Source organism: Myxocyprinus asiaticus, chromosome 44 (genome assembly GCF_019703515.2).
Source record: "Myxocyprinus asiaticus isolate MX2 ecotype Aquarium Trade chromosome 44, UBuf_Myxa_2, whole genome shotgun sequence".
NCBI lineage: Eukaryota > Metazoa > Chordata > Actinopteri > Cypriniformes > Catostomidae > Myxocyprinus > Myxocyprinus asiaticus.
Genome location: NC_059387.1, coordinates 20,893,263 through 20,918,978, shown reverse-complemented (window position 1 = coordinate 20,918,978; position 25,716 = coordinate 20,893,263). Strand labels below are relative to the sequence as shown.

At 37.3% G+C, this 25,716-nt stretch overlaps 2 protein-coding genes across 3 annotated transcripts in view; both read left to right on the top strand.

Moving 5' to 3' along the window:
• map3k22 (mitogen-activated protein kinase kinase kinase 22) overlaps positions 1-12,581 on the top strand; it is a 77,819-nt gene extending 65,238 nt beyond the window's left edge. The window contains exons 14-18 of one of the 2 annotated variants that reach the window (XM_051687750.1): positions 1,275-1,423; positions 2,938-3,069; positions 6,452-6,581; positions 7,616-7,793; positions 10,201-12,581. In XM_051687750.1, coding sequence (XP_051543710.1) covers positions 1,275-1,423; positions 2,938-3,069; positions 6,452-6,581; positions 7,616-7,793; positions 10,201-10,429 — 818 coding nt within the window. In that variant the 3' untranslated portion in view covers positions 10,430-12,581. The other variant, XM_051687751.1, reaches the window with a different exon arrangement.
• A 299-nt stretch (positions 12,582-12,880) lies between these two features.
• cry-dash (cryptochrome DASH) lies at positions 12,881-24,543 on the top strand. Its single transcript, XM_051687757.1, has 14 exons — positions 12,881-13,086; positions 16,595-16,767; positions 16,862-16,955; positions 17,113-17,243; positions 19,350-19,498; positions 19,759-19,847; positions 19,938-20,011; positions 20,124-20,213; positions 21,763-21,842; positions 22,151-22,210; positions 22,330-22,487; positions 22,586-22,705; positions 23,670-23,846; positions 24,170-24,543. The coding sequence occupies exons 1-14, from the start codon at positions 13,024-13,026 to the stop codon at positions 24,272-24,274; spliced, it is 1,563 nt and encodes a 520-aa protein (XP_051543717.1). The 5' UTR covers positions 12,881-13,023; the 3' UTR covers positions 24,275-24,543.
• Positions 24,544-25,716: the final 1,173 nt, after the last annotated feature.

Genomic DNA, 25,716 nt, shown 5'->3' with positions numbered 1-25,716 from the left:
TGATTAAAGTTTAAATTAATTCATTTAAACACAATTTTGATGATAAAATTGAAATAAACTGCTGATATTGAGTTCAGAAAAAACAAAGAGGTATCGGACGCGGTATCGGCAAGTACTAAAAAAAGTATCGGTACTCGTACTCGTTCTCAAAAAAAATTGTATCAGAACATCACTAACATTTAATATAGGCTACCAGTTTTAAAAACTATTGGCAGACTAACTGGCTTCCTTTCAACACATTATCGAATTAGCACAATCCAATATCGGTCAACCTCTAATTTGTGTTTATTTATATAATGGTACATAAACCAATTTTATAAGTGGAAAACATGTATTGAGTAATTTAAGCTATATTTAAGCCTATCCTGTTTTACTGAAATGCAATGTTAAGGCCTTGTTGAATGTCTGTTCAAGTAAGAGTCTGTGATACATGATTTATTTTGAGATTGTGTTGGTTTGTTTTGGTATAGGGATACGGTATTAACTGTATTTGTTCAGGTCTTGAAAAGGTCTTAAAAAGTTTTTAAAAACTCTGCAGCAACCCTGAATGCTAACAGTCGCCAGTGTGTCTTTCATAGAATAAGTGGCAAATGAGTTTGAGAGATGTGGAAGTCCTCTATAGTGGTGAATCGCATTGTGTTTTCTACACTGGGGTCTAAATTAACTGTATCCAGACATAAAGTTCCATCCAACTAAAGATATAGAACAATAGCAGAAATATTGAAAGCATAAACAGACAAATTTGGACTCAGAGTGAATCTAAACCCCCTAGTGCTTGAGTTATTGTGTGTGTGGCTCAAGATACCAATCAGTCATGCTTCAAATGTCCAGAGAGCTATAAAAAGGGGGTGATATTCCGAGCTTTGCCAAACACTGATACGTTGAATTGAAACAAAAAATATATGTATTTTTTTAAAACACAAGGATTTTCTTCAGTTTGACATGGCAGTGATTTAAAAAAGCAATATTCAGGTGTGCAATATTCAGTCTTGAGTGAAGAGAGACATTAGGATTTAAGTTTAAGAGACTCGCAGCGACTGCCAATAGCTCACTGCCTGCCTGTCTGTTCATTTAAATCTTAGTTTATTGTTTGTGTGCAGAACATTTGCTAATAAATCAAAAGTGGTAAATCTGTATAACATGCAGTTGTAAATACAGTTGTGGTTTGACTCTGTGTCGTCAGCAAGTCTGAGTGTGTGTGATTTGGTCTGGTTTGAGTTACAATGTGTGGGGTTCTAGTGAGATTAACGTGGTCTGTTTCTTCCAAACCTCAGCCCCAAGGGCACCGGTAAACTGGCGTCAAGGGAAACTCCTCGGTCGTGGAGCCTTCGGCGAAGTCTACCTCTGCTACGACGTCGACACGGGACGCGAGCTGGCAGCCAAGCAGGTGCCCTTTGAACCTGACTGTCAGGAGACAAGCAAAGTAAGCAAGCCTAAACTCTCTGAGAGGACTAAACTGCTTAGAATTGGTGAACGACAGGAGATGGTGACAGTACAAAACGTACTGTAGCAGTACCATGGTACAGTGATGATATCAGATAGTGACACCATAGTACTTTAATTCAGACACGATTCGTTTTTTGGGGGGGTGGGGGGATACTTACGTGGTTCGTATATGTGAGGAACGGCAGTCGGTGGAGTTTCTGGTGCCCCCCTAGGGAGTAGGTGCATTACACAGACTGCGTAATATGCATATTGGGAGCGGTGGTACTAGTCAGTAATACTATTATTGAAGATGAATGGTCCCTTACCACATCCTTCACAGTTCTAGCAGTAAATGCTTTTTTGAGTTATTAATAATAAAAAGTGTATATCCTTTCTTTTATGTTGAGAACTTTCCTGACCCATGACTTATAAAAAATATAATTCTTTTATTTCTTCAATTATTTATCATCTTTATCTTATTTATGTATACAACTGTGATGGTTTATATGTAATTTGACGATTTTCTATTTTATTTTATTTCATTTTAATTATTTATTTTTTTCCCCATCACCTGTACGTCTTGTCTTTATGAATCAGTAACTGTATTCATACATTGTTGGATCTGTTTTAATTTTGTACATCTTATTTAACATTTATAATGAACCTTATGTTTTCAATAAAAAATCCACAGTTTCAGCATGTGTGGACTTTTCAGATGGTCCCTTACTACACCCTCCACAGTATTAGCACGTTTCAGCACAATGTGTACACTTTTCAGACAACCCCTTACCCACCGTATGAAAATTTTTCAACTTATATCAATGTTAAATTAACGTTCTGGAACGATTTTGCCATGACGCCATCTGACCAGCTTACGGGACAAGTCGCGTCCCGTATTGAGTCGATATGGGATGCATCATTTCATATTTAAATACGGGACAATGTCGTATTTTAGGGGACGGGTGGCAACCCTACCTGGAGGTCTAATACATTCTCATGAGCAAAGTGTGGATGTGGAAAATTTTGAGTTTATTGGGAGAAATTGTAAATCGGGAGTACAGCAGGAGAAGGGGTGGAAAAACGGGAGAAACACGGTAAAATTGGGAGTGTTGGCAGGTATGTTTTAATATAATCCATGATACTGAAATTAATCTACCATAGTATTTATATGGTACTCTAAGGTACTTCTAAGTATACCATGGTACTACCATGAAAAACACGGTACTGTTATGGTGCATGCCCAAAAACATGCTACTACTGGGGTGCATGCCCAAAAAACATGGTACTACCATGGTGTATGCCCAAAAAACACGGTACTACCATGGTATATGCCCACAAAAATATGGTACTACCTTGATGCATGCTCAAAAAACATGGTAGCATAAACAAAGTACCATGGTACTTTCTGGTACGTTTTTGTAAATGTATATACAGTATGCACTGAAGAGACTTAAGAAGTTAAGAATTAAGAAAGGTGTTTTTCTCACTTTCAGCTCACTTTTCTCTCCACAGGAAGTGAATGCACTGGAGTGTGAGATTCAGCTGTTGAAGAACCTCCGTCATGATCGTATCGTTCAGTACTATGGCTGTTTGCGTGATCCGGTGCAGAAAAAGCTGTCCATCTTCGTGGAATTCATGCCAGGGGTGTGTATATACACAGAGTTCGGTGTGCTTGTGTTTTGGTGTGTTTGTTCGTTGGAGGGATTGTGAGATGTTTACTCCTAGAATAAATTCAAACCCATTATTTTCAGACCCTCAGTTTATATTATTGTTTCCTCATGTTGAGTATGTTGTTTGTGCACGTTGATACAGGCTTACAGGTGGAGTGTCTAATTTTTTGGATGGTAAAATACTCCTATCCCAGCTTAATATACTGAGACTAAAACAAGTAAGCCATGTGCAGGGTTGGGCAAATTATTTAAAGTATTCTGGTGGGGGGCCTGGGTTGCTTAGCAAGTATTGATGCTGACTACCACCCCTGGAGTCGTGAGTTTGAATCCAGGACATGCTGAGTGACTCCAGCCAGGTCTCATAAGCAACCAAATTGGCCCGTTTGCTAGGGAAGGTAGAGTCACATGGGATAACCTCCTCGTGGTCATGATTAGTGGTTCTCGCTCTCAATGGGGCACGTGTGGTAAGTTGTGCGTGGATCGCGGAGAGTAGCATGAGCCTCCACGTGCTGGGAGTCTCCGCGGTGTCATGCACAACGAGTCACGTGATAAGATGCGCGGATTGACTGTCTCAGAAGCGGAGGCAACTGAGACTTGTCCTCCACCACCCAAATTGAGCTGAGTAACCGCGCCACCACGAGGACCTACTAAATAGTGGGAATTGGGCATTCCAAATTGGGGAGAAAAAAAAAGAAAGTATTCTGTGCTGAATACTAAATACTCTTTCTTAAATGTGTTCAGTAGAGTATTCCGAATACATCACATAAAAAAGTAATGTATTCAGAATATAAAAGTAATTTTAGAATACATATTTATAAAGGCAAGGCACAGTTGGAGGAATTAAGTGTGAAATGTCATTATTTTCTTATCTGAACCACTAAACCTCCACTTTTAGCTAATCTAAGTGAATTTCAATAGCTAGTTTCTTTAAATTAGATTTGGAGTTTAAATCTTTAAATCTTTAAATCTATCTATCTGTCTGTCTGTCTATCTGTATGTCTGTCCGTATGTCTATCCATCTGTCTGCGAAGGTTTTGCCAAGCCATCATCCGAATTTGTCTTGACAAACTTTACTTATCTAGTTATTTCCACAGTTCTGTTTGGTGACACTAGTGGCAGATAAATTACACCTCAGCTTTGACTCTGGTACAAAACAAAAACAGCAACAACACCATTTTAAATTTTGGAAAACAACGTTGTTAAACATAAAATGAATCTGCACTTTCCAAGTAATTACAAACCCACACCAAAATGTCATTTGGCCCGCAAAAACAAATGCACAGTGTTCTTTGTCAGCACAGCCGCTGTTTTATGAGTTCATTTTCTTGCCAAATGAGTGTCTTAACGAGCGTATGTCGTGGTCTGTCCCATCCGTCAGCCACATTTTAATATGCAAAGAGACTCTTAGTGTCTCAGTCACATATTGTCTGGAAAAGGGGAATTTGTATGTTTTACTGAGGTCTCTGGCAGAGAGATGTGTCGCTGCTCAGAGCCAAAGCCAACAGCCCCTGCACACCACTGCAGAGTCCTGATAAGAGAGAGGTAAAGGAAACAGGAGAATAGAAAAGGAGAGAAGGAGTTTGAGAAGGAGTAGGAGGTGGAATAGTGTTACGTTTGGCTAGGAGTAGGACTGAAATGTATTGCACAATGATGTACAGACAGGGATCAGAAAGAATATTGCCAGAGTTTGTTTGAATGTAATGCATTGCATACATGGTACACAGTAATGCATTGGTTAGTTTTAATAACTAGAAAAGGACACCCACATGTTGTTCCAAACATGCATGACTTTCTTTCTTTTTTGGAACACAAAAGGAAATGTTGGGCAGAATGTTAGCCTCAGTCACTATTTAGTTTCATTGCATCTTTTTTCCATACAAAGACAATGGTGACTGAGGCTAACATTCTGCCTAAAATCTGATTTTGTGTTCTACAGAAGAAAAAAAGGAATATGAGTTTGAAACAACATGAGGATGAGTAAATTGTGACAGAATTTTCATTTTTGGGTGAACTATCCTTTTAATAATACAAATGCATTACTAGGAAAACATTGCGGTTTCTCGTATTATTTTTTTTGCGTCACAGTTGTTTCTTGATGTAGTCCTGGTGGACACATTGTTTCCATGCCGAGGGGTATAAACAGGAAAGTTGAGGAAATATGAACTTTGTGAGCCGGTTTGGGCCGGTGTTTTAAAGAAACTCAGACATACGGTATGTCCGGAACATTTGCTACTATGATGATCTGTTTTTTCAGAGTTAAAAAAGGTTCTGACAAACCAAACACTTCAAGACCTGGTTTTGTAAACAAATCTGAGCGTACTTCTCTGTGAACAACAGACGGACGACTTTCGGCAGATACGAATGATTTTTTTTCAAATATACAGTGCTGTGAATACGTATTTCCCCTCTTCCTGATTGAATATACTTATGTATTATTCTATAAGATTATTAGGAAGACTATTGTATTATTTAATAATTTGATTATTATTAAGATTATTATGATTAATATTAATATGATTAAGATTAAGACTTTTAAATATAGATTATTAAATATATTTCATAATATATTTTAATAATATACTTTAAAATATATTTTTATTAAAGCATGTAATTTTATTCAAATGTTTTATTTAAAAATATAATTATATAATAATATTTTATTATACAGTAAATAATATATTATTGTATAATAATATTTTTAGACATTATTTTCTGTTCATTTATAAAGGTAATATTACATATATTTAATAATGTGTTTTACAAAAACATTATTTAGTATTCAATAATACACTGTATATATTCTATACACTATACTGTACATTGTATTTTATGAATTAGTTTACTCCACACTTATATCCTGTTTTAACATGTAATGAAAATTTACATTTAAAATTTGTATTTGTTTACACAGGATCTCTTTATGTGATATTACAGATTGGTTGAAGATCTGGAAAAAAATAGAAATAAATAAATATGTTAAACATTAGCTATGAGGAGACCAGAAATGGTTCAGATCATTTTCCATTAGGGGTTGCACTAGTCGATGCACCACTAGTCGAGCCAATTAGTCAAGTCGAATTTGACTTTTCGTGAGTCACGTGAAGACATTCCACCCCAATCACTAGCTAACGGCAGTGAGTGCCTTTTTAAATGATTATGCCTAGTACTATTTCTGTTATAAACAATATTCAAAATCTTTTATCATTCTCTCTGCTTATAGGGAATCAAATACATGCATATGCTTTTTATTGTATAGCTGAATATATTCTATATTGATTAAGGCAAGGCTGATTCTTTGCTCTCGGTTAATAACACTCTTTACATCATGATAAGCCTGTGTGTCCATGTTTGTCCAGGGCTCAATAAAAGACCAGCTGAAGGCATATGGAGCTCTAACCGAGAAAGTCACCCGCAGATACACCAGGCAGATCCTCCAGGGAGTCCACTATTTGCACAGCAACATGATCGTACACAGAGACATCAAAGGTATTTTTCACTAAACATACACCACAAGTGGTTTCCTTTAAGCTCACTTGCACCATTCTACCTTAAACACGTGTCTTTTTAGACATGAAGTGAAATAACTTTGGTTTGGCTCGGACTTGTGTTAGACAACAGTCCTTCCTTTAGGTAGTGCCAAATATAGCAAGGGGTAAAGGAATTCCTCTAGACCAGTGGTTCCCAACCCTGTTCCTGGAGGCCCCCCAACACTACACATTTGGGATATCTCCCTAATCAAACACACCTGATTCAGCTCATCAGCTCATTAGTGGAGACTCCAAGACCTGAATTGGGTGTGTCAGAAAAGGGAGATATGCAAATTGTGTATTGTTGGGGGGCCTCCAGGAACAGGGTTGGGAACCGCTGCTCTAGACATTAGGGCTAAACAGTCCCCAGACTTGTGACTCCTACCAATGAGAATTACCAACCAATCTCTTTGGTATTTCTTTTAATTGTAGGTATTAATCACACCCTTTAAATCAAATCTCCTAACCAGACAATGTCTGCTTTGCTTCTATTACACACACAGACTATCTAATCCTGGATGAAAAATAGGACAACAACCATGCCAAAATAATCCTGTTTGATTTATGTGTGAGCAATATGGTCTGTCATTCCCATAACAAAGTGAAGAAGATCCTATCGGAAATATTTACAAGAAATGTGTGCCGCAAAGGAAGGTGTCTCTCTCCTTCCTCGTTTCCTACCTTCTCTCGTATTCTGTCTCACTGTTCCATTCACAATATAGTGAGACTCCCAGGGTGTGGAAATCTTGTGGTTGGCTTGAATTAGTCACTACTCAAACAACCACAAATCTCACAGGCAACATGGCTCTGCAAGGGCCACCTTCAATGGAAAATCACTCCGACTAGAGGTGTGGGAAGAAAGATCAATGTGTCTTAAACTTCAAACCCAACAACCACAGGCATCTTATAATTTTATGTAGCTGTCATCTTGGTTAGACAAACATACATGTGCGTCTGGTTGGTGTAATTTGACCTACACGTGTTTCCTCACAGGCGCTAACATTCTGAGGGATTCCTCTGGAAATGTAAAGCTGGGAGATTTTGGAGCTAGCAAACGCATTCAAACCATATGCATGTCCGGGACTGGAATCAAATCGGTCACTGGCACCCCCTACTGGATGAGCCCGGAAGTAATTAATGGAGAAGGATATGGACGTAAAGCAGACATCTGGTAAGATCAGATGCATACTATCACAGCTCTTAAAACCAGTAGATTCATTTTAAAGACAGAACATGATTGTTTAGTGTTTGCCTCTTGTTTGGTTGCTCATTTTATATGCGGGGTTCCCACGGTCATGGAAAACATGGAAGTATCAGGGCATTTTAACCCTCTTATGGTGTCCATAGTGTCAGATCTTTAAAAGACATTTCTAACAATTCAGGGTGTGATGTTACATCCAAAGCACCATGGACGATAACCATTGATCCACACTTAAATTCTATAAGGTTGTCCTCCTCACAATGTCTTTGTGTTTTCTATTTATGGCCACAAAAATTAAGTGATTCCAGCCAGGTCTCCTAAGCAACCAAATTGGCCCGGTTGCTAGGGAGGGTAGAGTCACATGGGATAACCTCTTCGTGGTCGCAATAATGTGGTTCGTTCTCGGTGGGGCGCGTGGTGAGTTGAGCGTGGTTGTCGCGGTGGGTGGCGTGAAGCCTTCACACGCTATGTCTCCGTGGCAACGCGCTCAACAAGCCACGTGATAAGATGCGCGGGTTGACGATCTCAGACGCGGAGGCAGCTGGGATTCGTCCTCCGCCACCCGGACTGAGGCGAATCACTACGTGACCACGAGGACTTAAAAGCACATTGGGAATTGGGCATTCCAAATTGGGAGAAAAAGTGCAATAAAAAAAAAACAAAAAAAAAACATGGTGATATTTAGTAATGTACTGAGTGTATCTGAAATATTTACAATTGTCATCTATTTTCTTGGTCAGATGTGTAATTTTGTAAAATAAACCATTAGGAATAGTTAGATTGCTGGTCTGAAGTATAAAGAAACATTAAGAAGATTTTTTTTTTACATTTTGATTTAATAATTCATGCAGTAGACGGTTAAAATTGTGATCTCCAGGCCTGGAAAAGTCAAGGAAATTAATAAAACGGTAAAAAGTCTTGCAAATTTCTATAGTGAATATACATGTTTTAGTTTTGCTTAGCTCTAAAATATTTCATCTGTTAGAAATTGTAGAGAAGCTTCAGGTAAGTGTGCATATATAAACCCAAGTTGAGTACTGGTCCAGTACAAAATGTAACCAATCATGAAAAGGAAAAAGATTTAAAGACCACACACTGTTATTAAAGCAGTGTTTTGACCAATTAGGTTTTATTTATTTATATTTTAGTGGCATTTAAACTGATCAGGTTGTACAGTATTTAAAAAAGGTTTCTGATGAAAGTTTCAGCTGCTTAGGTTTTATTTGAAAAAAAGCAATATTTCGTCCGATTAGGTTTTATTTAAAAAGAAAAAAAAAGAAAAAAGTTTCAAATAAACGTTAACTGACAAGTTTCGACTGATTAGGTTTTTTTTTGTGTTTTTTTTAATGTGACGTTTCAACCAAGAAGGTTTTATTTGAAAAAAGCGATGTTTCAACCAATTAAACTTTATTTGAGGAAAAACTTGTTTTATTTGAAAAAACAATGCAACATTTAGACCGTTTAGGTTTTATTGAAAAGCAATATTTCAACCAATTATGTTTAATTAGGATTTTATTTATTTATTTTTTTTATAATAGTTTAAACCGACCAGGTTTTATAAAAAATTTGACTTTTTAGGTATTTTTTTAGGTAATAATTTTTTTGGGGGAAAAAGCAACATTCTGACCAATTTGATTTTAATTTTAAAAAGCGACGTTCGTCTGAATAGGTTTTATAAAAAAATAATAAAAACAAAAAAGACATTTCGGGTGATTGTTTTAACAGATTATTATTATTTGTAAGCATCATTTCAACCAAATATGTTTTTTCGAAAAAAGCGATGTTTTGGCCAATTGCACTTTTATTTGAAAAAATTATCGTTTGTCTGCTTAAGTTTTATATATATATATATATATATAAATAAAAAAAAATAAAGACAACATTTCGACCGTTTAGGTTTTATTTGAAAAGCAATATTTCAACCGATTGTTTAATTTTAATTTTTACATTTATTTATTTTTTCAAATAATAGTTTCAACTGACAAGGATTTATATAAAAAAAAGAAAAGAAAAAAAAAGACACTTAAAAGTAGTTTTTATTTTATTTTATTTTTTTTATATAAAGCAACGTTTCGACTGATTAGATTTTATAAAAATAAAAAAATTAGTTTTATTGAAAAAGTGATTGTTTGTCTGATTAGGTTTTATTCTGAAAAAAAAAAAGCGTGTGGACATTTATTTGCTTTCTCCGCATTTGCTGGAAATCGCTCCTCTTGAGTACAATCTCTGAGAAATTATTGTTAAAAATCCTTATTTAGTAATCACAAATGATTGGAAAAAATCATGAAATATTAATGGAAAAATACTTGTCAAAAGTTGTGGGGAATATAGTTTCTTTGTTAGCTAAAAATCCCTTACATCTCTTTTGCTCCCTTAGGAGTGTGGCTTGCACTGTTGTAGAGATGCTAACACTAAAACCACCATGGGCTGAATATGAAGCAATGGCAGCCATTTTCAAGATCGCAACCCAACCCACTAAGCCAAACCTGCCTGAGGGTGTGTCTGACGCATGCAGGGACTTTCTACGGCAGGCCTTTGTGGAGGAGAAATGGCGACCCACTGCCGAGGGGCTTCTCAGTCACCCTTTTGTCCAGGGCAGCTTCTGAGACCGTCGCCCTCTTACAACTGTAGAGGCTCTCTGGAATCCCTAGGGATTAACATACACCTTCACATGGACAATCACCACTCTGCCTTGCAGGGACCGGAGAAACCCTCTAACTGGCTAACTGAGAACATAGTAGCCCATTATGAGACAAAGTGTATCTCAGATCTCCCTAACCGAACACGTTTGAAAAAAGGTTCTAATATCATGTTAAGATGCAGCAATAAGGAAAATTGTGGAAAGCAAATCCATCAAAACTGATAGCACTTCCTGTTATCTTGTTAACCTGAAACTTGTATGATTAGGGATTGTAGTGTGTCATGGTATGGCTTAAGTTCCAGCACTTTGTCTGATACGTTTATTCATAGACCAACAACAAAAAATAGCACAAACTTAGCTTACTAAACCCCATCACACAAATCCAAGCATTCAAATACCAGTTGCTTTAGCTATCATTTACTCAAATAGTACAAATGACCAAAATGCACATCCCTACTAGGAAGTGTTGAAAGTGTCATTGTGCAAAGCATTCTACTTCAAATTGGATGGTTTACATACATTAATGCAAGCTGACCTTCTCTGATCCCCTGAGGGCAAGCCACATGCACTGTGGGGTTGCTGGACAAATAACACAAGGTCTGAATTTGGCACAAATGTACTAGAGTGTCATTTTAAACCCTGTGGAGGTGGCAAGATTTAAATATGTGGTCTTTTTACATTGAACAGAATTTATTTGGTCATAAAAGAGAGTTGATTTTTATTATGGCTCGTGTACCTCTGAACCCCTGGGTCCAGTCCTATGAATCGAGTGTCATTGAAAGACCTTGTGGAGCAAATAGTGAAATATGTACTGTACAATACTTGTTTGAGTAATTTTTGTTAAGATTACTGTGTTTGATGGTTAGAATCTAACCAAATAAGAATGACACAGAAAAAGACATATGAAACCACCAAAGTGGTATGTAAGACAGAGAAATTATTTAGAGTCTAAATGTCTTTTCAGCAAATGAAGACTGTATAAACACATCTTTTTATATAATGTAAAGTTTTAGTTAAAGTTGATCTTGCAACTCTTTACCCAGAGTTAATCACTGTAAATACATCCCCATTGCACTCTTTGACTTATACATAGAGCAACAGCACATAAGATAATCAGCTGAGATTCAAGAAATATTTTTATAAAAAAAGTTTTTTAATTCAAATGTTTGGAATGACAGTCCCAATCTTTTTGTATTATTGTACAAAATGCCCTAAAGTGTCAAAGCAATATTTCAGCGAAGACTACTATGGCTGGTGTGTAAGAATTCTCATACTGTTTGGTCAGTCGCATACAACCAAAGAGCAATGATATGCTTGAATTATGAATTTGCTAAATTCACAACTGTCCATCTGTTTACCAGTGTTGTTGAAACTGTCACTTTTGTTGACTCCAACATGTTTTTGTAACCTCTCTCTGGTGGCTTTTCTTTTATTGTCTCAAATCAATCACTGTTTGCTGATGTGCAAACATTTTCATTGTCATTATGCCATGAAGACACAATGTAACACATGGTTTTAGTTGCCATATTCACTTTGTCTAAGTCGGTGTATTTTAAATTTGATAAAACTTGATACATTGAAATGATTACGTTCAGAACACGAGAACTTCAACTACACCACCAGCAAAGAACAAACGAAAGGTTTGTTCATGATGTTGCCATTAGTGCCTTCTCTGATTCCCTTTTATGAGAGGTCAGTCATTTTTTATAACATTTTTAAGATGGAATGTGTATTCTGATGTCCTTTAGATTGTTTCAGTGATGCTCTAAAATCTAAATGCTCTGGAGAAAAAAAAAAAGAAAAAAAAATGGACATACTGTTCTTGCTAAAAGTGTTTTACTGAAAACAATTGTATTGTAAATACATATTGTACCAAGCTGTTATATCTATTATATCGAAAGTACCTTAGTCACAGTATATTATAAAGATTGTGGAGAGGTTTGGGTTTTAGATTATATCAGCTGAGAGTAAACATGAATGACCTCATTGATTTTTGAGGGGCAAAAAATTAAGAATTCTGTGCTGCCTTGATATAAAAAAATAATAATAATAAAATAAAGGCTGAAAACATTTTCTTCTAAGTGATTTTGTACATTGGAATAAATACATTTATCAAATTTCAGTCTCTGGTCATTTTGTTTGTAGTCGTTTAAAAATATATATATATATATACATACATATATATTAGTAAACTTGTAGTATTTTTCTCTTTCTAGACAAAGGGTTTTATCTCTTGTAAAACCTATAAAAAAAAAAAAAAAGATGCCCGTTAAGATTATATTTTGAAGCATACAAATGGCTATTTACAGACGTTGTAAATACACGTATTTCCCGTATTAATATCACGCATATGCTAATACATAACGCATTATACAACCTTCCAGAGACAAGAAATTGTGGTGAAAAGGACACATGCGCTTTGTGACTGACTGTTTGGTAACCTAATGCCCGTGTTACAAAACGTGCACCTCACAAGCTTGCAGTTGGGCATGCTCAACGTAAACACAGTAGCTCGTGTCTGACTTGTAACACCATTACAGAACATTTACTGGTGAAAAGATGTCAGCGACCCGTACGGTCATATGTCTGCTGAGGAACGATCTGCGTCTTCATGATAACGAGGTAAATATTAAAGGCTTTCTAATGTAAACGACTACAAACTATAAATCCGGTCTCGTAGCAAACTACACTACAGAAAAAAGCCATGTATGTAGATTTTATTATATCATATTCTGGGGGAGATTAAACACGTCAGTGTGAATTCTAATCAATATTGTAAGTTTACAAAAGCACACTTGAGAATAATAAATGCTGTTTACACTATCTGTTTGAGTTGCGAAACAGATGCATATAAGGCAATATTTGGACGCTCATTGGGTAGCTCGTAGGTAGTCGTCATAATGGGCGTGGCCACACGTTAAATGGAGGACCAAATCTGTAAAAATGTATAAATAACATAAACATAAATGTAATAGAGCTGTTCAGGTTGTAGTACAAAAACCCGGAAGAGAATTGAAAGAGATTTGAGCCATGGGTTCCCTCTGGAGTTTCCTTTAGGTTTTTACAATGGCAGTTTTGGACTGAAGAGTAAAATAGACCGATCCCATAGGTTACAAACATTACAGCGCATGCGCAGTAAGTGGTAGCCGAAAGACTGCAAACTTGTTAGATTTGACAGATTAGACAGCTGGTGCAAGCTAGATAATATAGAATAAAATTTGCCTTAAAGTTCAAAGCTAGCTAGGATTTGGTACACTATAGCTTAGTAACACAAAAATCTAATCAAATCAAATCACTTTTATTGTCACAGCCATATACACAAGTGCAATGGTGTGTGAAATTCTTGGGTGCAGTTCCGATCAACAGCAGTCGTGACAGTGATGAGACATATACCAATTTACCACAAATTAACACAGCACAATTTAAAGTCTAATATACACATAATTACACACAACAATATACAAATAATAACATACACTGTACAGTATACAATACACACAATATAGATACACATTATTCAATAAAAATAAAAAAAAGTATATATAGTAGTATATATAGAATGTACTGTAGGTTGTATTGTACTGTATTGACATTCAGGCTGTCGGTTGATAGTAAGTTGTTAAGAGAGAATATAATATAATAATATATAATTTATGACAGTCCGGTGTGAGATATAAGAGTAAGAATAATAAAGTGCAGTGCTGATGTATTTTGATCGTGGGAGATCAAGAGTTCAAAAGTCTGATTGCTTGGGGGAAGAAGCTATCATGGAGTCTGCTGGTGCGGGTCCTGATGCTGCGATACCGCCTGCCTGATGGTAGCAGTGAGAACAGCCCATGGCTCGGGTGGCTGGAGTCTCTGATGATCCTCCGAGCTTTTTTCAGACACCGCCTGGTATATATTTCCTGGAGGGAGGGAAACTCACCTCCGATGATGTGTCTGGCAGTTCGCACCACCCTTTGCGGTGCTTTGCGGTTGTGGGCTGGGCTATTGCCGTACCAGGCGGAAATGCAGCCAGTCAGGATGCTCTCTACAGTGCAGGTGTAGAACCGTGTGAGGATGTGGCGGTTCATTCCAAACTTCCTCAGCCTTCTCAGGAAGAAGAGGCGCTGATGAGCCTTCTTCACAACGACTTCAGTGTGGATGGACCATATGAGTTCCTCAGTGATGTGGACACCCAGGAACTTGAAGCTGCTGACTCTCTCCACTGGTGCTCCATTGATGGTGATGGGACTGTGTTCTCTATCTCTTCTCCTGAAGTCCACCACAAACTCCTTTGTCTTACTGACATTGAGGGAGAGGTTGTGCTTCTGACATCAGTGTGTCAGAGTGTGCACCTCCTCTCTGTAGGCTGTTTCATCATTGTCAGTGATCAGACCTTCCACCGTCATGTCATCAGCAAACTTAATGATGGCATTGGAGCTATGTGTTGCCACACAGTCATGTGTGTACAAGGAATACAAGAGTGGGCTGAGAACACAGCCCTGTGGGCCTCCAGTGTTGAGGGTCAGTGATGAGGAGATGTTGCTGCCTATTCTAACCACCTGGCGTCTGCTTGACAGGAAGTCCAGGATCCAGCTGCACAGCGAGCTATTTAAGCCCAGAGCCCAGAGTTTCTCATCAAGCTTGGAGGGCACTATGGTGTTGAATGCTGAGCTGTAGTCTACAAACAGCATTCTCACATAAGTGTTCTTTTTTCCAGGTGGGAGAGAGCAGTGTGTAGTGTATATGCAATGGCATCATCAGTGGAGCGGTTGTTGCGGTAAGCAAACTGTAATGGGTCTAGAGAGAGAGGCAGCACAGAGCAGATGTAATCTCTGATTAGTCTCTCAAAGCATTTGCTGATGATGGGGGTCAGAGCAACAGGACGCCAGTCATTTAAGCAAGTTATTTTTGATTGCTTTGGAGCAGGCACAATGGTGGATGTTTTAAAGCATGTGGGGACTACAGACAAAGAGAGGGAAAGGTTGAAAATGTCTGTAAAAACACCAGCCAGCTGGTTCGCGCACGCTCTGATGACGCAGCCCGGAATGCCGTCTGGGCCCGCGGCTTTGCGGATATTCACCCGTCGGAAGGATCGGGTTACATCCGCTACAGAGACAGAGAGTGAACTAACCTCTGTAGCTTCGGCCGTGAGAGCTCAGCTAGTTATAATCATCAATTAAACACAAATAGCCTACGTAGAAAGCTATCAAAAATATAGTAACATTCTTAGCTATACTATTATTATGGTATGAGGTAATAACATACCTTCAATAAAATGTTTGCTGCAAAGTCTTCAGTTGGAAATGATCACCTCAGTCCAGTCAGCTCTGCTGATGGCTTGAAGCCGTCTACGAGAGGCTTACGAAATCCAGTAAAATCCAGCGATTTTGATAGCCAATAGCACAGCATGACATTTAAATGATCTTAATCGGACAATTTAAAGTTAACAGCTAACTCTGAGAACTTTTGGGTCAGCTTATTACAGTAGGCCTGGTTTACTATTCAAGAAGGTCTTTTTGCCACCACTCCCGTGTGACATAGGGGGTGACGTTGTCAAAGTATTGGTCCATAAGGCAAGGTCTCTTGTAAATATTACTTGAAGATACTTGGACGTTTCGTTCTAGAACATACAGTAAATTAAACACAGCCATACCCCAAATGTGAATTTTGTAGTTGTCGTGTTTTTTGAAAAAGTATGTTGCTAAAAAGTTGCTAAATAAAGACCAAGATGGTTTTCTGTTTTGTCAGGCACGCATACTCAAATGCTTGTAGTCCTTATTTAGCAGCGTGTTAGCAACATACATTTTTAAAAACACAACAACCTTAAAATTCTCGTTTGATGTATGGCTGTGTTTAATTTATGTTCTCGAACAAAACGTCCAAGTATTTTACTCATAAATCCAAAACTGCCATTATGAAAACCCATAGGAAAATCATGAGAGAACCTATGGCGATTTAACCTTCCGGGTTCACCTACAAATTGACTTCACGGCTTAACAGCTCGATTCTTCGTACACCTGTACACGTTACTCTTTTATGTTTGTGGACTACACTGTGCAAATGAACAGTGAATATTTAAAAGTGTTGCTTTGTTGGGCCTAAATATTGAAAAACATACCAAACCAGTTTCACTCCATAATTCCAGATGTTCTACTGGGCGCAGAGGAATGCAGAGCACATTGTCCCCCTCTATTGCTTTGACCCACATCATTACCAGGGCACATATCACTTTAACTTCCCCAAGACAGGTCCATTCCGTTTACGCTTTCTTCTGGACAGCGTGAAAGACCTGAGGACAACACTAAAGAAGAGGGGCAGGTTGGAATTCCACTATTATGCATTTCTCTCTATCGGCTTATTGATATTTGGTGGTAATATATACAGATCCTGGTATTTGTTTGCCTATGTGCAGCACGCTATTGGTGAGACATGGAAAGCCAGAGGATGTTGTTAGTGATCTGATTAAGCAACTCGGTTCCGTCGTGACAGTGGCGTTTCATGAGGAGGTGAGTTTCACAAGCTGCACCCCAGTGTTATCAGCATATTAACAGCCAGCATTGGTCACTTAGACTATGTTAACACATCTAGTGCTAAACTTGAAATGCTGTGAATGTTAAAGTTCAGTATCTGAAATTCTGATGCTTTTTTGTCTGTTCCCTGAAGGTGGCATCAGAGGAAAAGAGTGTGGAGAAGAAGATAAAAGACATCTGCTCCCAAAACAAGGTCAAAATTCAGACTTTCTGGGGGTCTACACTGTACCACAGAGATGATCTCCCATTTAGTCAAATCAGAGGGTGAGGCAAGTTTTGAGTTTAGTTTTGCCATAGTGAGTAATCATTGTATGACTTGATATTACAGAGTAAAGTCGATTATTTTTGGATTTTACTGGCACTATTATAAATGTGTTTTCTTATTGACTGGCGCTCTGCTTAAAGGAATATTTCACCCAAAACATGATCATTTTCTTATCATTTACTTAGTATGTCGTCTCAAACTTCTGACTTTTTTTCTTCCACTGATCACAAACAAAGATATTTTAATGGAAAAATGATGTCTGTTTGTCCATACAATGCAAGTGAATGATGACCAAAACTTTGAAGCTCCAAAAAGCACATAAAGGCAGCATAAACCTAATCCATTCTACTTCAATGGCTTAAAGGGATAGTTCACCCAAAACTTACAATTCTCTCATTATTTACTCACCCACATGATATCCCAGGTGTGTATACATTTTTCTTCACCAGAACACATTTGAAGAAAAATAGAAAAATATCTTAGCTCAGTAGGTCCTTAAAATGCAAGTGGATGGTGATTTCTCTTTCGAAGCTCCAAAAATCATAGACAGTCAGCATAAACGTCATCCATACGACACCAGCTGTTAAATGAATGTCTTCTAAAGTGACACGATCACTTTTGGTGCAAAAAAGATAAATATTTAAGTACTTTTTTAAACTGTAAATCATGCTTCCGTTCTGCAGTGGTATGCGCGCATGATGTAATCGCATTGGCACTTGAAACACGTGAGAACTGATGCATGTGCATCACAGCCGGAAGAGCAGCGCTGTTTACAAGTGAGAAGGAGGAACACTTTACAGTAGCTTGTTTGGTTTTGGTTTAGATCTATATGTATCTGTTTATTTACTCACAATGGTGCATTTGTGTGCTTATCCTGGATGTCTCAACCGAGCGGAGAAGGTGAGATTACGTCTGTGTCATGGCAATGCGAATACGTCACACGAGAGACCGCATGAACTCCACCCTCTTGTGAAGCTTACTCGAAGCGTTGGGTTATAGTTAAAAAGTACTTAAATATGGATATGGATTTTCACACCAAAAGTGATCTTGTTATTCATTTAACATTCATTTAACTGCTGGAGTCGGAGAAATCACCATCCGCTTGCATTTTAAGGACCTACTGAGCTAAGATATTCTTCTATTTTTCTTCTAAAGTGTTCTGGTGAAGGTAAAAAGTCATACACACCTGGGATATCATGAAAGTGAGAGTAAATAATGAGAGAATTTTCATTTTTGGGTGAACTATCCCTTTAATCCATGTCTTCTGAAACAATCAAATCGATTTTAGGTGAGAACAGACCAAAATGTAACTAATTTTTCACTATAAATGTTGACATCAGTAGTTTCCTTGGCAATCCTGATTTCAAGCTCAATTATACTTCCTAGTGTCACGTAGTGCTCTGCGCATGCGTCAAGCACTAGGAAGTGTAATCGAGCTTGAAATCATGATCAGTATATTTTGGTCTGTTCTCACACAAAACTGATTGAATCACTTCAGAAGACATGGATTTAACCACTGGAGTCATATGGATTACTTTTATGCTGCCTTTATGTACTTTTTGGAGCATGAAAATTTGGTCACAATTCACCTGCATTGGATTAACAAACAGAAATCATTTCTCCATTAAAATATTTTTGTTTGTGTTCCACAGAAGAGTTTACGACTACATGAGAGTGAGTAAATGATGAGAGAATTATCCTTTTTGGGTGAATTATTCCTTTAAGGGAAACATGATCTATGTATACACAGCACTTCATCACCAATAGGGGGCATATTTAGTCACAGAAAGAAGGAAGGACATTTTTATTATAACTTGTTTATAATTAATAACCAGTAAGCAAATTATAAAAATCAACCAAAAAGAGGAAAGAACACAACATGTTTAACAGATTGCATGTTTGATATTATGAGAGTATGAACATAAATGTCACCCTTTTTTGGGAAAATACCCGAAAGGTACTGGAGGAAACTTCTAATTGTTTTGCAACTCCACTGCTAATGGTGAGTAATGATGAGTGTCTGTTGCATTGATTGTGAGGTCAGCAATTTATTTGTGTGACTTATTTCCCTCTGACTGAATAATTTTTTTTCCTGTGTTTGCAAGGCTTCCTGATGTTTACACCCAGTTCAGAAAGGCAGTTGAGAGCCAGAGCAGAGTGAGGCCGGTCTTTCCCACCCCAGAACAGGTGAAGTCTCCTCCCCCTGGACTGGAGGAGGGTCCCATTCCTACATTTGAGGCCCTGGGGCAGACAGGTGACTTGTTTTAATCTTACTGACTGTTAATCTTATTCATATAAAAATAACAGTTAGTCAGTAGGACAGTGTAAAGCTCCAGTCTGTTACTCATATTTCTGTATACTGTTTATAGAACTATTACAACTGTACATGAATTGGATCTGATTTCCTATCATATAATATAATAGTTCTCAGAAGGATATTTTCAGGATAAACAAATTCATATTGTGTTAGATAGAGGGAATGAATCATGCTATATTTCCTGTCTGTGGTTTCAGAACCTCTGGAGGACTGTCGATCAGCTTTCCCATGCCGCGGTGGAGAGACCGAGGCTCTTGCTAGGCTGAAACATTACTTCTGGGATACAGTGAGCCTAATTATCCTCTTTTCTTAAAAGGGCTTAAAATTAATCAATACGAAGGGACTAGTTATTTATTTCTTTTTTTTTTTTTTACAGAATGCCATTGCAACCTATAAGGAGACCCGAAATGGCTTGATTGGAGTTAACTATTCTACCAAATTTTCACCTTGGTGAGCCTTCATTGTTTCAATTCAGACTGATGTTGCAATGATGCATGAGAACAGCATAGACTTATGCTGAGTAGTCCATGATATTTCATAACATTCATTCACCTTCCTTCAGGCTTGCTTTGGGCTGCATATCACCCAGGTACATCTATGACCAGATCAAGAGGTACGAGGCTGAAAGAACCGCCAACCAGAGCACATACTGGTGAGTAACGCTGTGGAAGCATACACTGAAAAACCCATTAATGTCAAGGTAAATATTCCAGTTAAGTTGAAGAGCAATGTTGTGAATGTTATAGAGAATGCATGTAAAGTATTTTCTTGACACGAAGGGGTGTTGTGTAATATGTGAATGTTAAACGTTCCAAGGAACGAAAATAGAAACCGTTAACACTTTTGCAGAACGTAACCGAAAATGTGAACAAAGTCTCTTTCAATTGTTTCAGAGTGAAAAGGTTATTTTTAAATGTAGGTAACCGGTTAAAAAACAATTAATTTCATTATGATTATTTTTTCATGAAACCTAAATCTAAGTGGTTTATCATAGTGAATATTCAGAATTATACCACTTCCTGTTGCCCCCCCAAATTATGCTTCTTTGTTATTAGTAAGTAACCATATGCTTTAATCTAGAAGGAAACCGCTGCATCACCATTTCTTTGCCTTAATGCATGTTGTGTATGTAGCCTTCTGTGACATGCTGAAGACTTTTCAGACAACCACTGTATATATAATTACTACGTATACAGCATATGCATGGATAATCTGGATACAAGTGAAAATATTGAGTTCTCCGTTCTTTCAAAAGTCATCATTTAATTTTAGATAATGCATTAATACAGATTTGATGGTGCGGGGTTATGAATGAGAAGCATTTTTGTAATTAAAACAAATAATTAAAATAAAATATTTATTAAACAATTATTAAATGTTTAAAATAAAATAATTCGGCCCATATAAGATAACATTTTGCCCAATCACGCCCAAGCAGTGTGTGCATACATGCAGGAGAGAGAGATTTTGGTTATTAATTGATGGCCAGATGTATTTTTGAATTATTTAAATTATTTTCGGGGATATATTTAATATTAACAATACATTTATTGAAAAGATGTTGTTTTATATAGGCTACTGTACTATGCTTATTATGATTTCTATGCTGACAAAAAAAATCTAATTGCTTATTTTCACTTATTTTAGTTGCGGTAATCCCTTAATTTGAGCTTGTTTTTCCAGACCAGGTCCCTTTTTTTCTCTTGAGAAATCTTATAACACTGCAACGGGTGTATCACCCACCATTACCAAGAGTACTTAAAGAACATTATTAACCATTATTTGATTTCCTTCTAAACGGTTACCAATGAGAAAGGAGGTAGTGGAACGGCGGAACAAGAAAATACCTTTTCTGTTCAGAATTCCCTGGTTAGAGTTTGTACATGTACGAATTGTCATTAAAGGGATAGTTCACCCAAAAATGACAAATATGTAATTATTTGCTGACCCTAATGTTGTTCCAAACCCAGATGACTTTCTTTCTTTCTTCCATGAAACACAAAACTAGAAGTTAGGCAGAAGATTTAATTCACTTTCATTGTATAGGAAAGAGTTTTGTCTCAACATTCTTCAAAATTTCTCCTCTTGTATTCCACAGAAGATAGAAAGTCATACGGGTTTGTAACAACATGAGTCTGAGTAAATAATGACATCATTTTCATTTCTTTGGTGAACTGTCCCTTTAAATTGCTCTGTCTTAGGGTGATATTTGAACTTCTGTGGAGAGATTACTTCAAGTTTGTGGGTTTGAAATATGGAAACCAAATATTTCATATCAATGGTAAGTCTGGATTTATTTTTATTTTTTTTTATGTTTTCTATTTACCTTTTGATCATGTTTCCTGCTGGTCATTTTACTTGTTATTTCTACACTTTCTATGTGAATTAAAGTAAACGGAAAAATCTAAATTGCACATTGTGTGCCGTTTTTGCGGTATATGTGAATTCTCAGAAGAACTGTCAAAATTTGTCATTGATGACTTATTTTGCATCATGTAACAAGTAAAAAGTCTAAAGTAAAAATAAAAATACAAACTTATCTTAAGTTTGTTTTTAAATTATCAAAATTTCTTCCATCATAATCTGAAGGTCTTCAAGATAAGCATGTGCCATGGAAGACAGACATGACTCTCTTCAATGCTTGGAAAGGTAATGTGATCTTCAAAATCTGCTAGCCTTCTCCTCAGCTCAGATAAATATACTTTTTAAGAGGAGTAAATAAAGATATACAGTATATGTATATTACCTTTTTAACAATTGTTGTGTAGAGGGGAGAACAGGGGTACCGTTCGTGGATGCCAACATGAGGGAGCTTGCACTCACAGGATTCATGTCCAACAGAGGACGCCAAAATGTGGCCAGCTTTCTCACCAAAGACTTGGGATTAGACTGGAGACTGGGTGCTGAGTGGTTTGAATACCTGCTGGTAAGACACTTTCATTAGATTTAACAGAGGGAGACAATGGATCACTCTCTCTGGATTATGTTGTTATTTGATGCACTGTTATCTCGTGATGTCACCAGGTAGACCATGACGTCTGCAGTAACTATGGAAACTGGCTCTATAGTGCTGGGATAGGAAATGACCCAAGAGAAAACAGGAAGTTCAATATGATCAAACAAGGGCTGGACTATGACAACAACGTATGTAATCGTTTTTTTACATATCTGTTGTGTTACACATGCAACACATTATAAAGAATAATTGAATGAGGTCTTTTATATTCCGCAATGATAAACTATGTCACTAAAAATGCTCATGCCAAAATGTTAGCGTACACATCCAGGGTTGCTATCTTTCTCAATAATCGTTTCTACAATGGACATAAAAGTAAATGTAGGAAAGGGAAGTTACACATGAGTCAGATGTTGAATGCAGTAGGATAAGTAAGGGATAATGTACAGTCAGATGGTTGTTATCGCAAAATAAACCCAGACAGGGTGAACAGTGCCCCGAAGCGGAGTACATTACCCTGCTTATTACACAGCTACTAACCAAATAAATAAATGCATAACCATAAAATATTGATTTGCATTGAAATTATATAATTATGTGAGAACACATAAATTGCTGAACAGCTGAAATTCACCTCTGGTTTGCATCAGAGTTCTTTTGGTGTTTATTCTGTGAAAATGATAATCTCACTCCTCAGTATTCAGCCTATTACAAGATTACTTACCAAATAAACAAACAAATGGACATGAATCATTGATTTGCATTGAAATTATGTAAACAACTGAGAAGAAATAAATCGCTGAACAGCTGAAATCCACCTCCAGTGTGTGTCAGAGTTCTGTTGGTATTTACTTTGTAATTAATGAATGTCTGACTGCTCATTATGCATCTTATTACGAGACTGCTTGCCAAATAAATAAATAAATGCGCATGAAACATTGATTTGAGTTGAAATTATTTTATTAGCTTACTTGTAGAGATCGCACAGCAATCCGAGAAGCAGGAACGATGGCTCTCAATACCCGGATGAGCAGTCTGATACGGAGATTTGCGGTCGTTACTGATCAATATCAGACTGCTAGATGGCGCCATTGACCAATCAGAATCGAGTATTCCAGAGAGCCGTGTAATAAGACTCTTTTATCTGTGAAGGGGGACTATATCAGACAGTGGGTTCCAGAGCTTCAAGGTATTAAAGGTGGGGATGTGCACATGCCTTGGGCACTCAGCAACGCAGCACTCTCACATGCCCAGGTACCACTCAATGTGTCTTACCCCTCCCCTATCATCATAGCACCCGAGTGGAGTCGTCATATCAACAAGAAATCGGTAAGAGTATTATCAAATTTAATGGTTAGTTCACCCAAAAATGAAAAGTCGGTCATTTACTTAAACACATTTGACTTACTTTCTTCTGTGGAACAAATGAGGCAACATTTTGAAGAATGTTAATGCTGCCCTTTTTGCATACAATGAAAGTGAATAGTGACCGAGGATGTCCATCCCTAACATTCTGCCTAATATCTCAGTTTGTGTTCCATGGAAAAAAAAAGGTGCATTTTCTTCAGTTCAGGCTGCTTTGTGACAGATTGATTTTTAGGAAAAAGGGAAGCATATTCAAACTGATATTGTTATATTGATTTCTTTCTCAGTCTGGTCCACCATCAGCAAAAGGGAAGAAGGGCCCATCTTTCACTCCAAGACAACACAAAGACAGAGGAATTGACTTCTACTTCTCCAAGAATAAGAATTTCTGAGCAGAAGATTTATGGATTGTGTTTTTTCTTGAGCTGCTGTTGGGCATCACAAACAGAAGTGGGGCCTTGATTCAGGCCTCAGGCTACAAAGCGGAATGAAGAAGTGGAAATGAAAAATAGCTGTGTGGTTTTTGTTGTGCCTTTTCTAATCTGTTTTCACACGCAGGTATAGTGATTGCTGCCGACATTCTAAGCAGCACTTGATGACAAACTGTAATGCCTACTTTTCCTGTATTTGTACATATTATTGTATTAAATACAAAATTGCATACTGCATTTTTATGGTTTTTAAAATTTCCTGCAAATGTCCACGCTCTAGTCATTTGTAGATGATTTGAAGGATATGTTTTACAGATAAAGTTTACTGGGATTTTTATAGGAGTTTTTTCCCCCTCTCTCGCATGAAACAGTGATATGGTGAAAAACTGTCAGTGTTTAAATAGTATACTCAGATAATCCATTGTCTCCATTTATTCAGAAACAAGAAGTGAGAAGTGGCAACTGTTTCAGTTTGGTTTTGAAAAGAGAGGGAAAAAAACTGTAAAAGACAGCTGTATGCTCAGCACTTTGATTACACCGTGTAACACATTTTTATTTTATTTATTTATTGTTCCTGGGTAGTAAGTGTTATTTTCTAATTGCTTACGCCTCAAAAGTATAGAAAATGGTTATTATTCCCCACAAACTTTGCTTTTGTGACCAGGACAGTGATATTTTGAAATTTACCTATTTTCCAGAACATTCCAAATAGATTCAGTGCTGAGTAAACTTGGAGTAACTTCTAGAACCTTCTAGAACTTTCCAGTAATATAAATAGTAGTATAAATACAGGGGCCTTAAGTCCACCAGTTCAGTTTAGTTCCAGCTGCCTAAGTGGATACATATCTGCAATTTTTTGAGATAGCATCAAGAGGCTGCAAGCATCCGGCAGACACATTTTGCTGTCTGTGGCCAATTTATCAAGACGAGAGCGAAAAAGTACTCCGTGGAAGCATCTGCTAAGATGTGTGAGGCCTACAAGGCATATTTCAGCATGCCTGTCAGGGATCAAGAGAAACCCTGGGCACCTCATTTCACCTGCGAGAACTGCAAAAAACTCTGGAAGGCAAGATGGACAATTGTTGCTCGGAATTTTATGTTATAAAATGTGTTAATTTTTAAAGTTGTAAAAGTTTTTAAATGAAAATATTTTACAATTTTCAATGTTATTGCAAAAATATATATGAAAAATGTTGCGAGAATCTCTACACATCAGTCATGGGTGAAATAAATATATTTTTGTAGGATGGTACAGAGGGGAAAAAGAGAGCCATGAAGTTCGCTATCCCAAGAATTTTGCGGGAACCCACTGACCACTCAAGCAACTGCTACTTCTGCATGGTGGACCCTTCCAAATGTCGGACTGGCAAGAATGCACCTGCTATCATGTATCCGGACCTTCC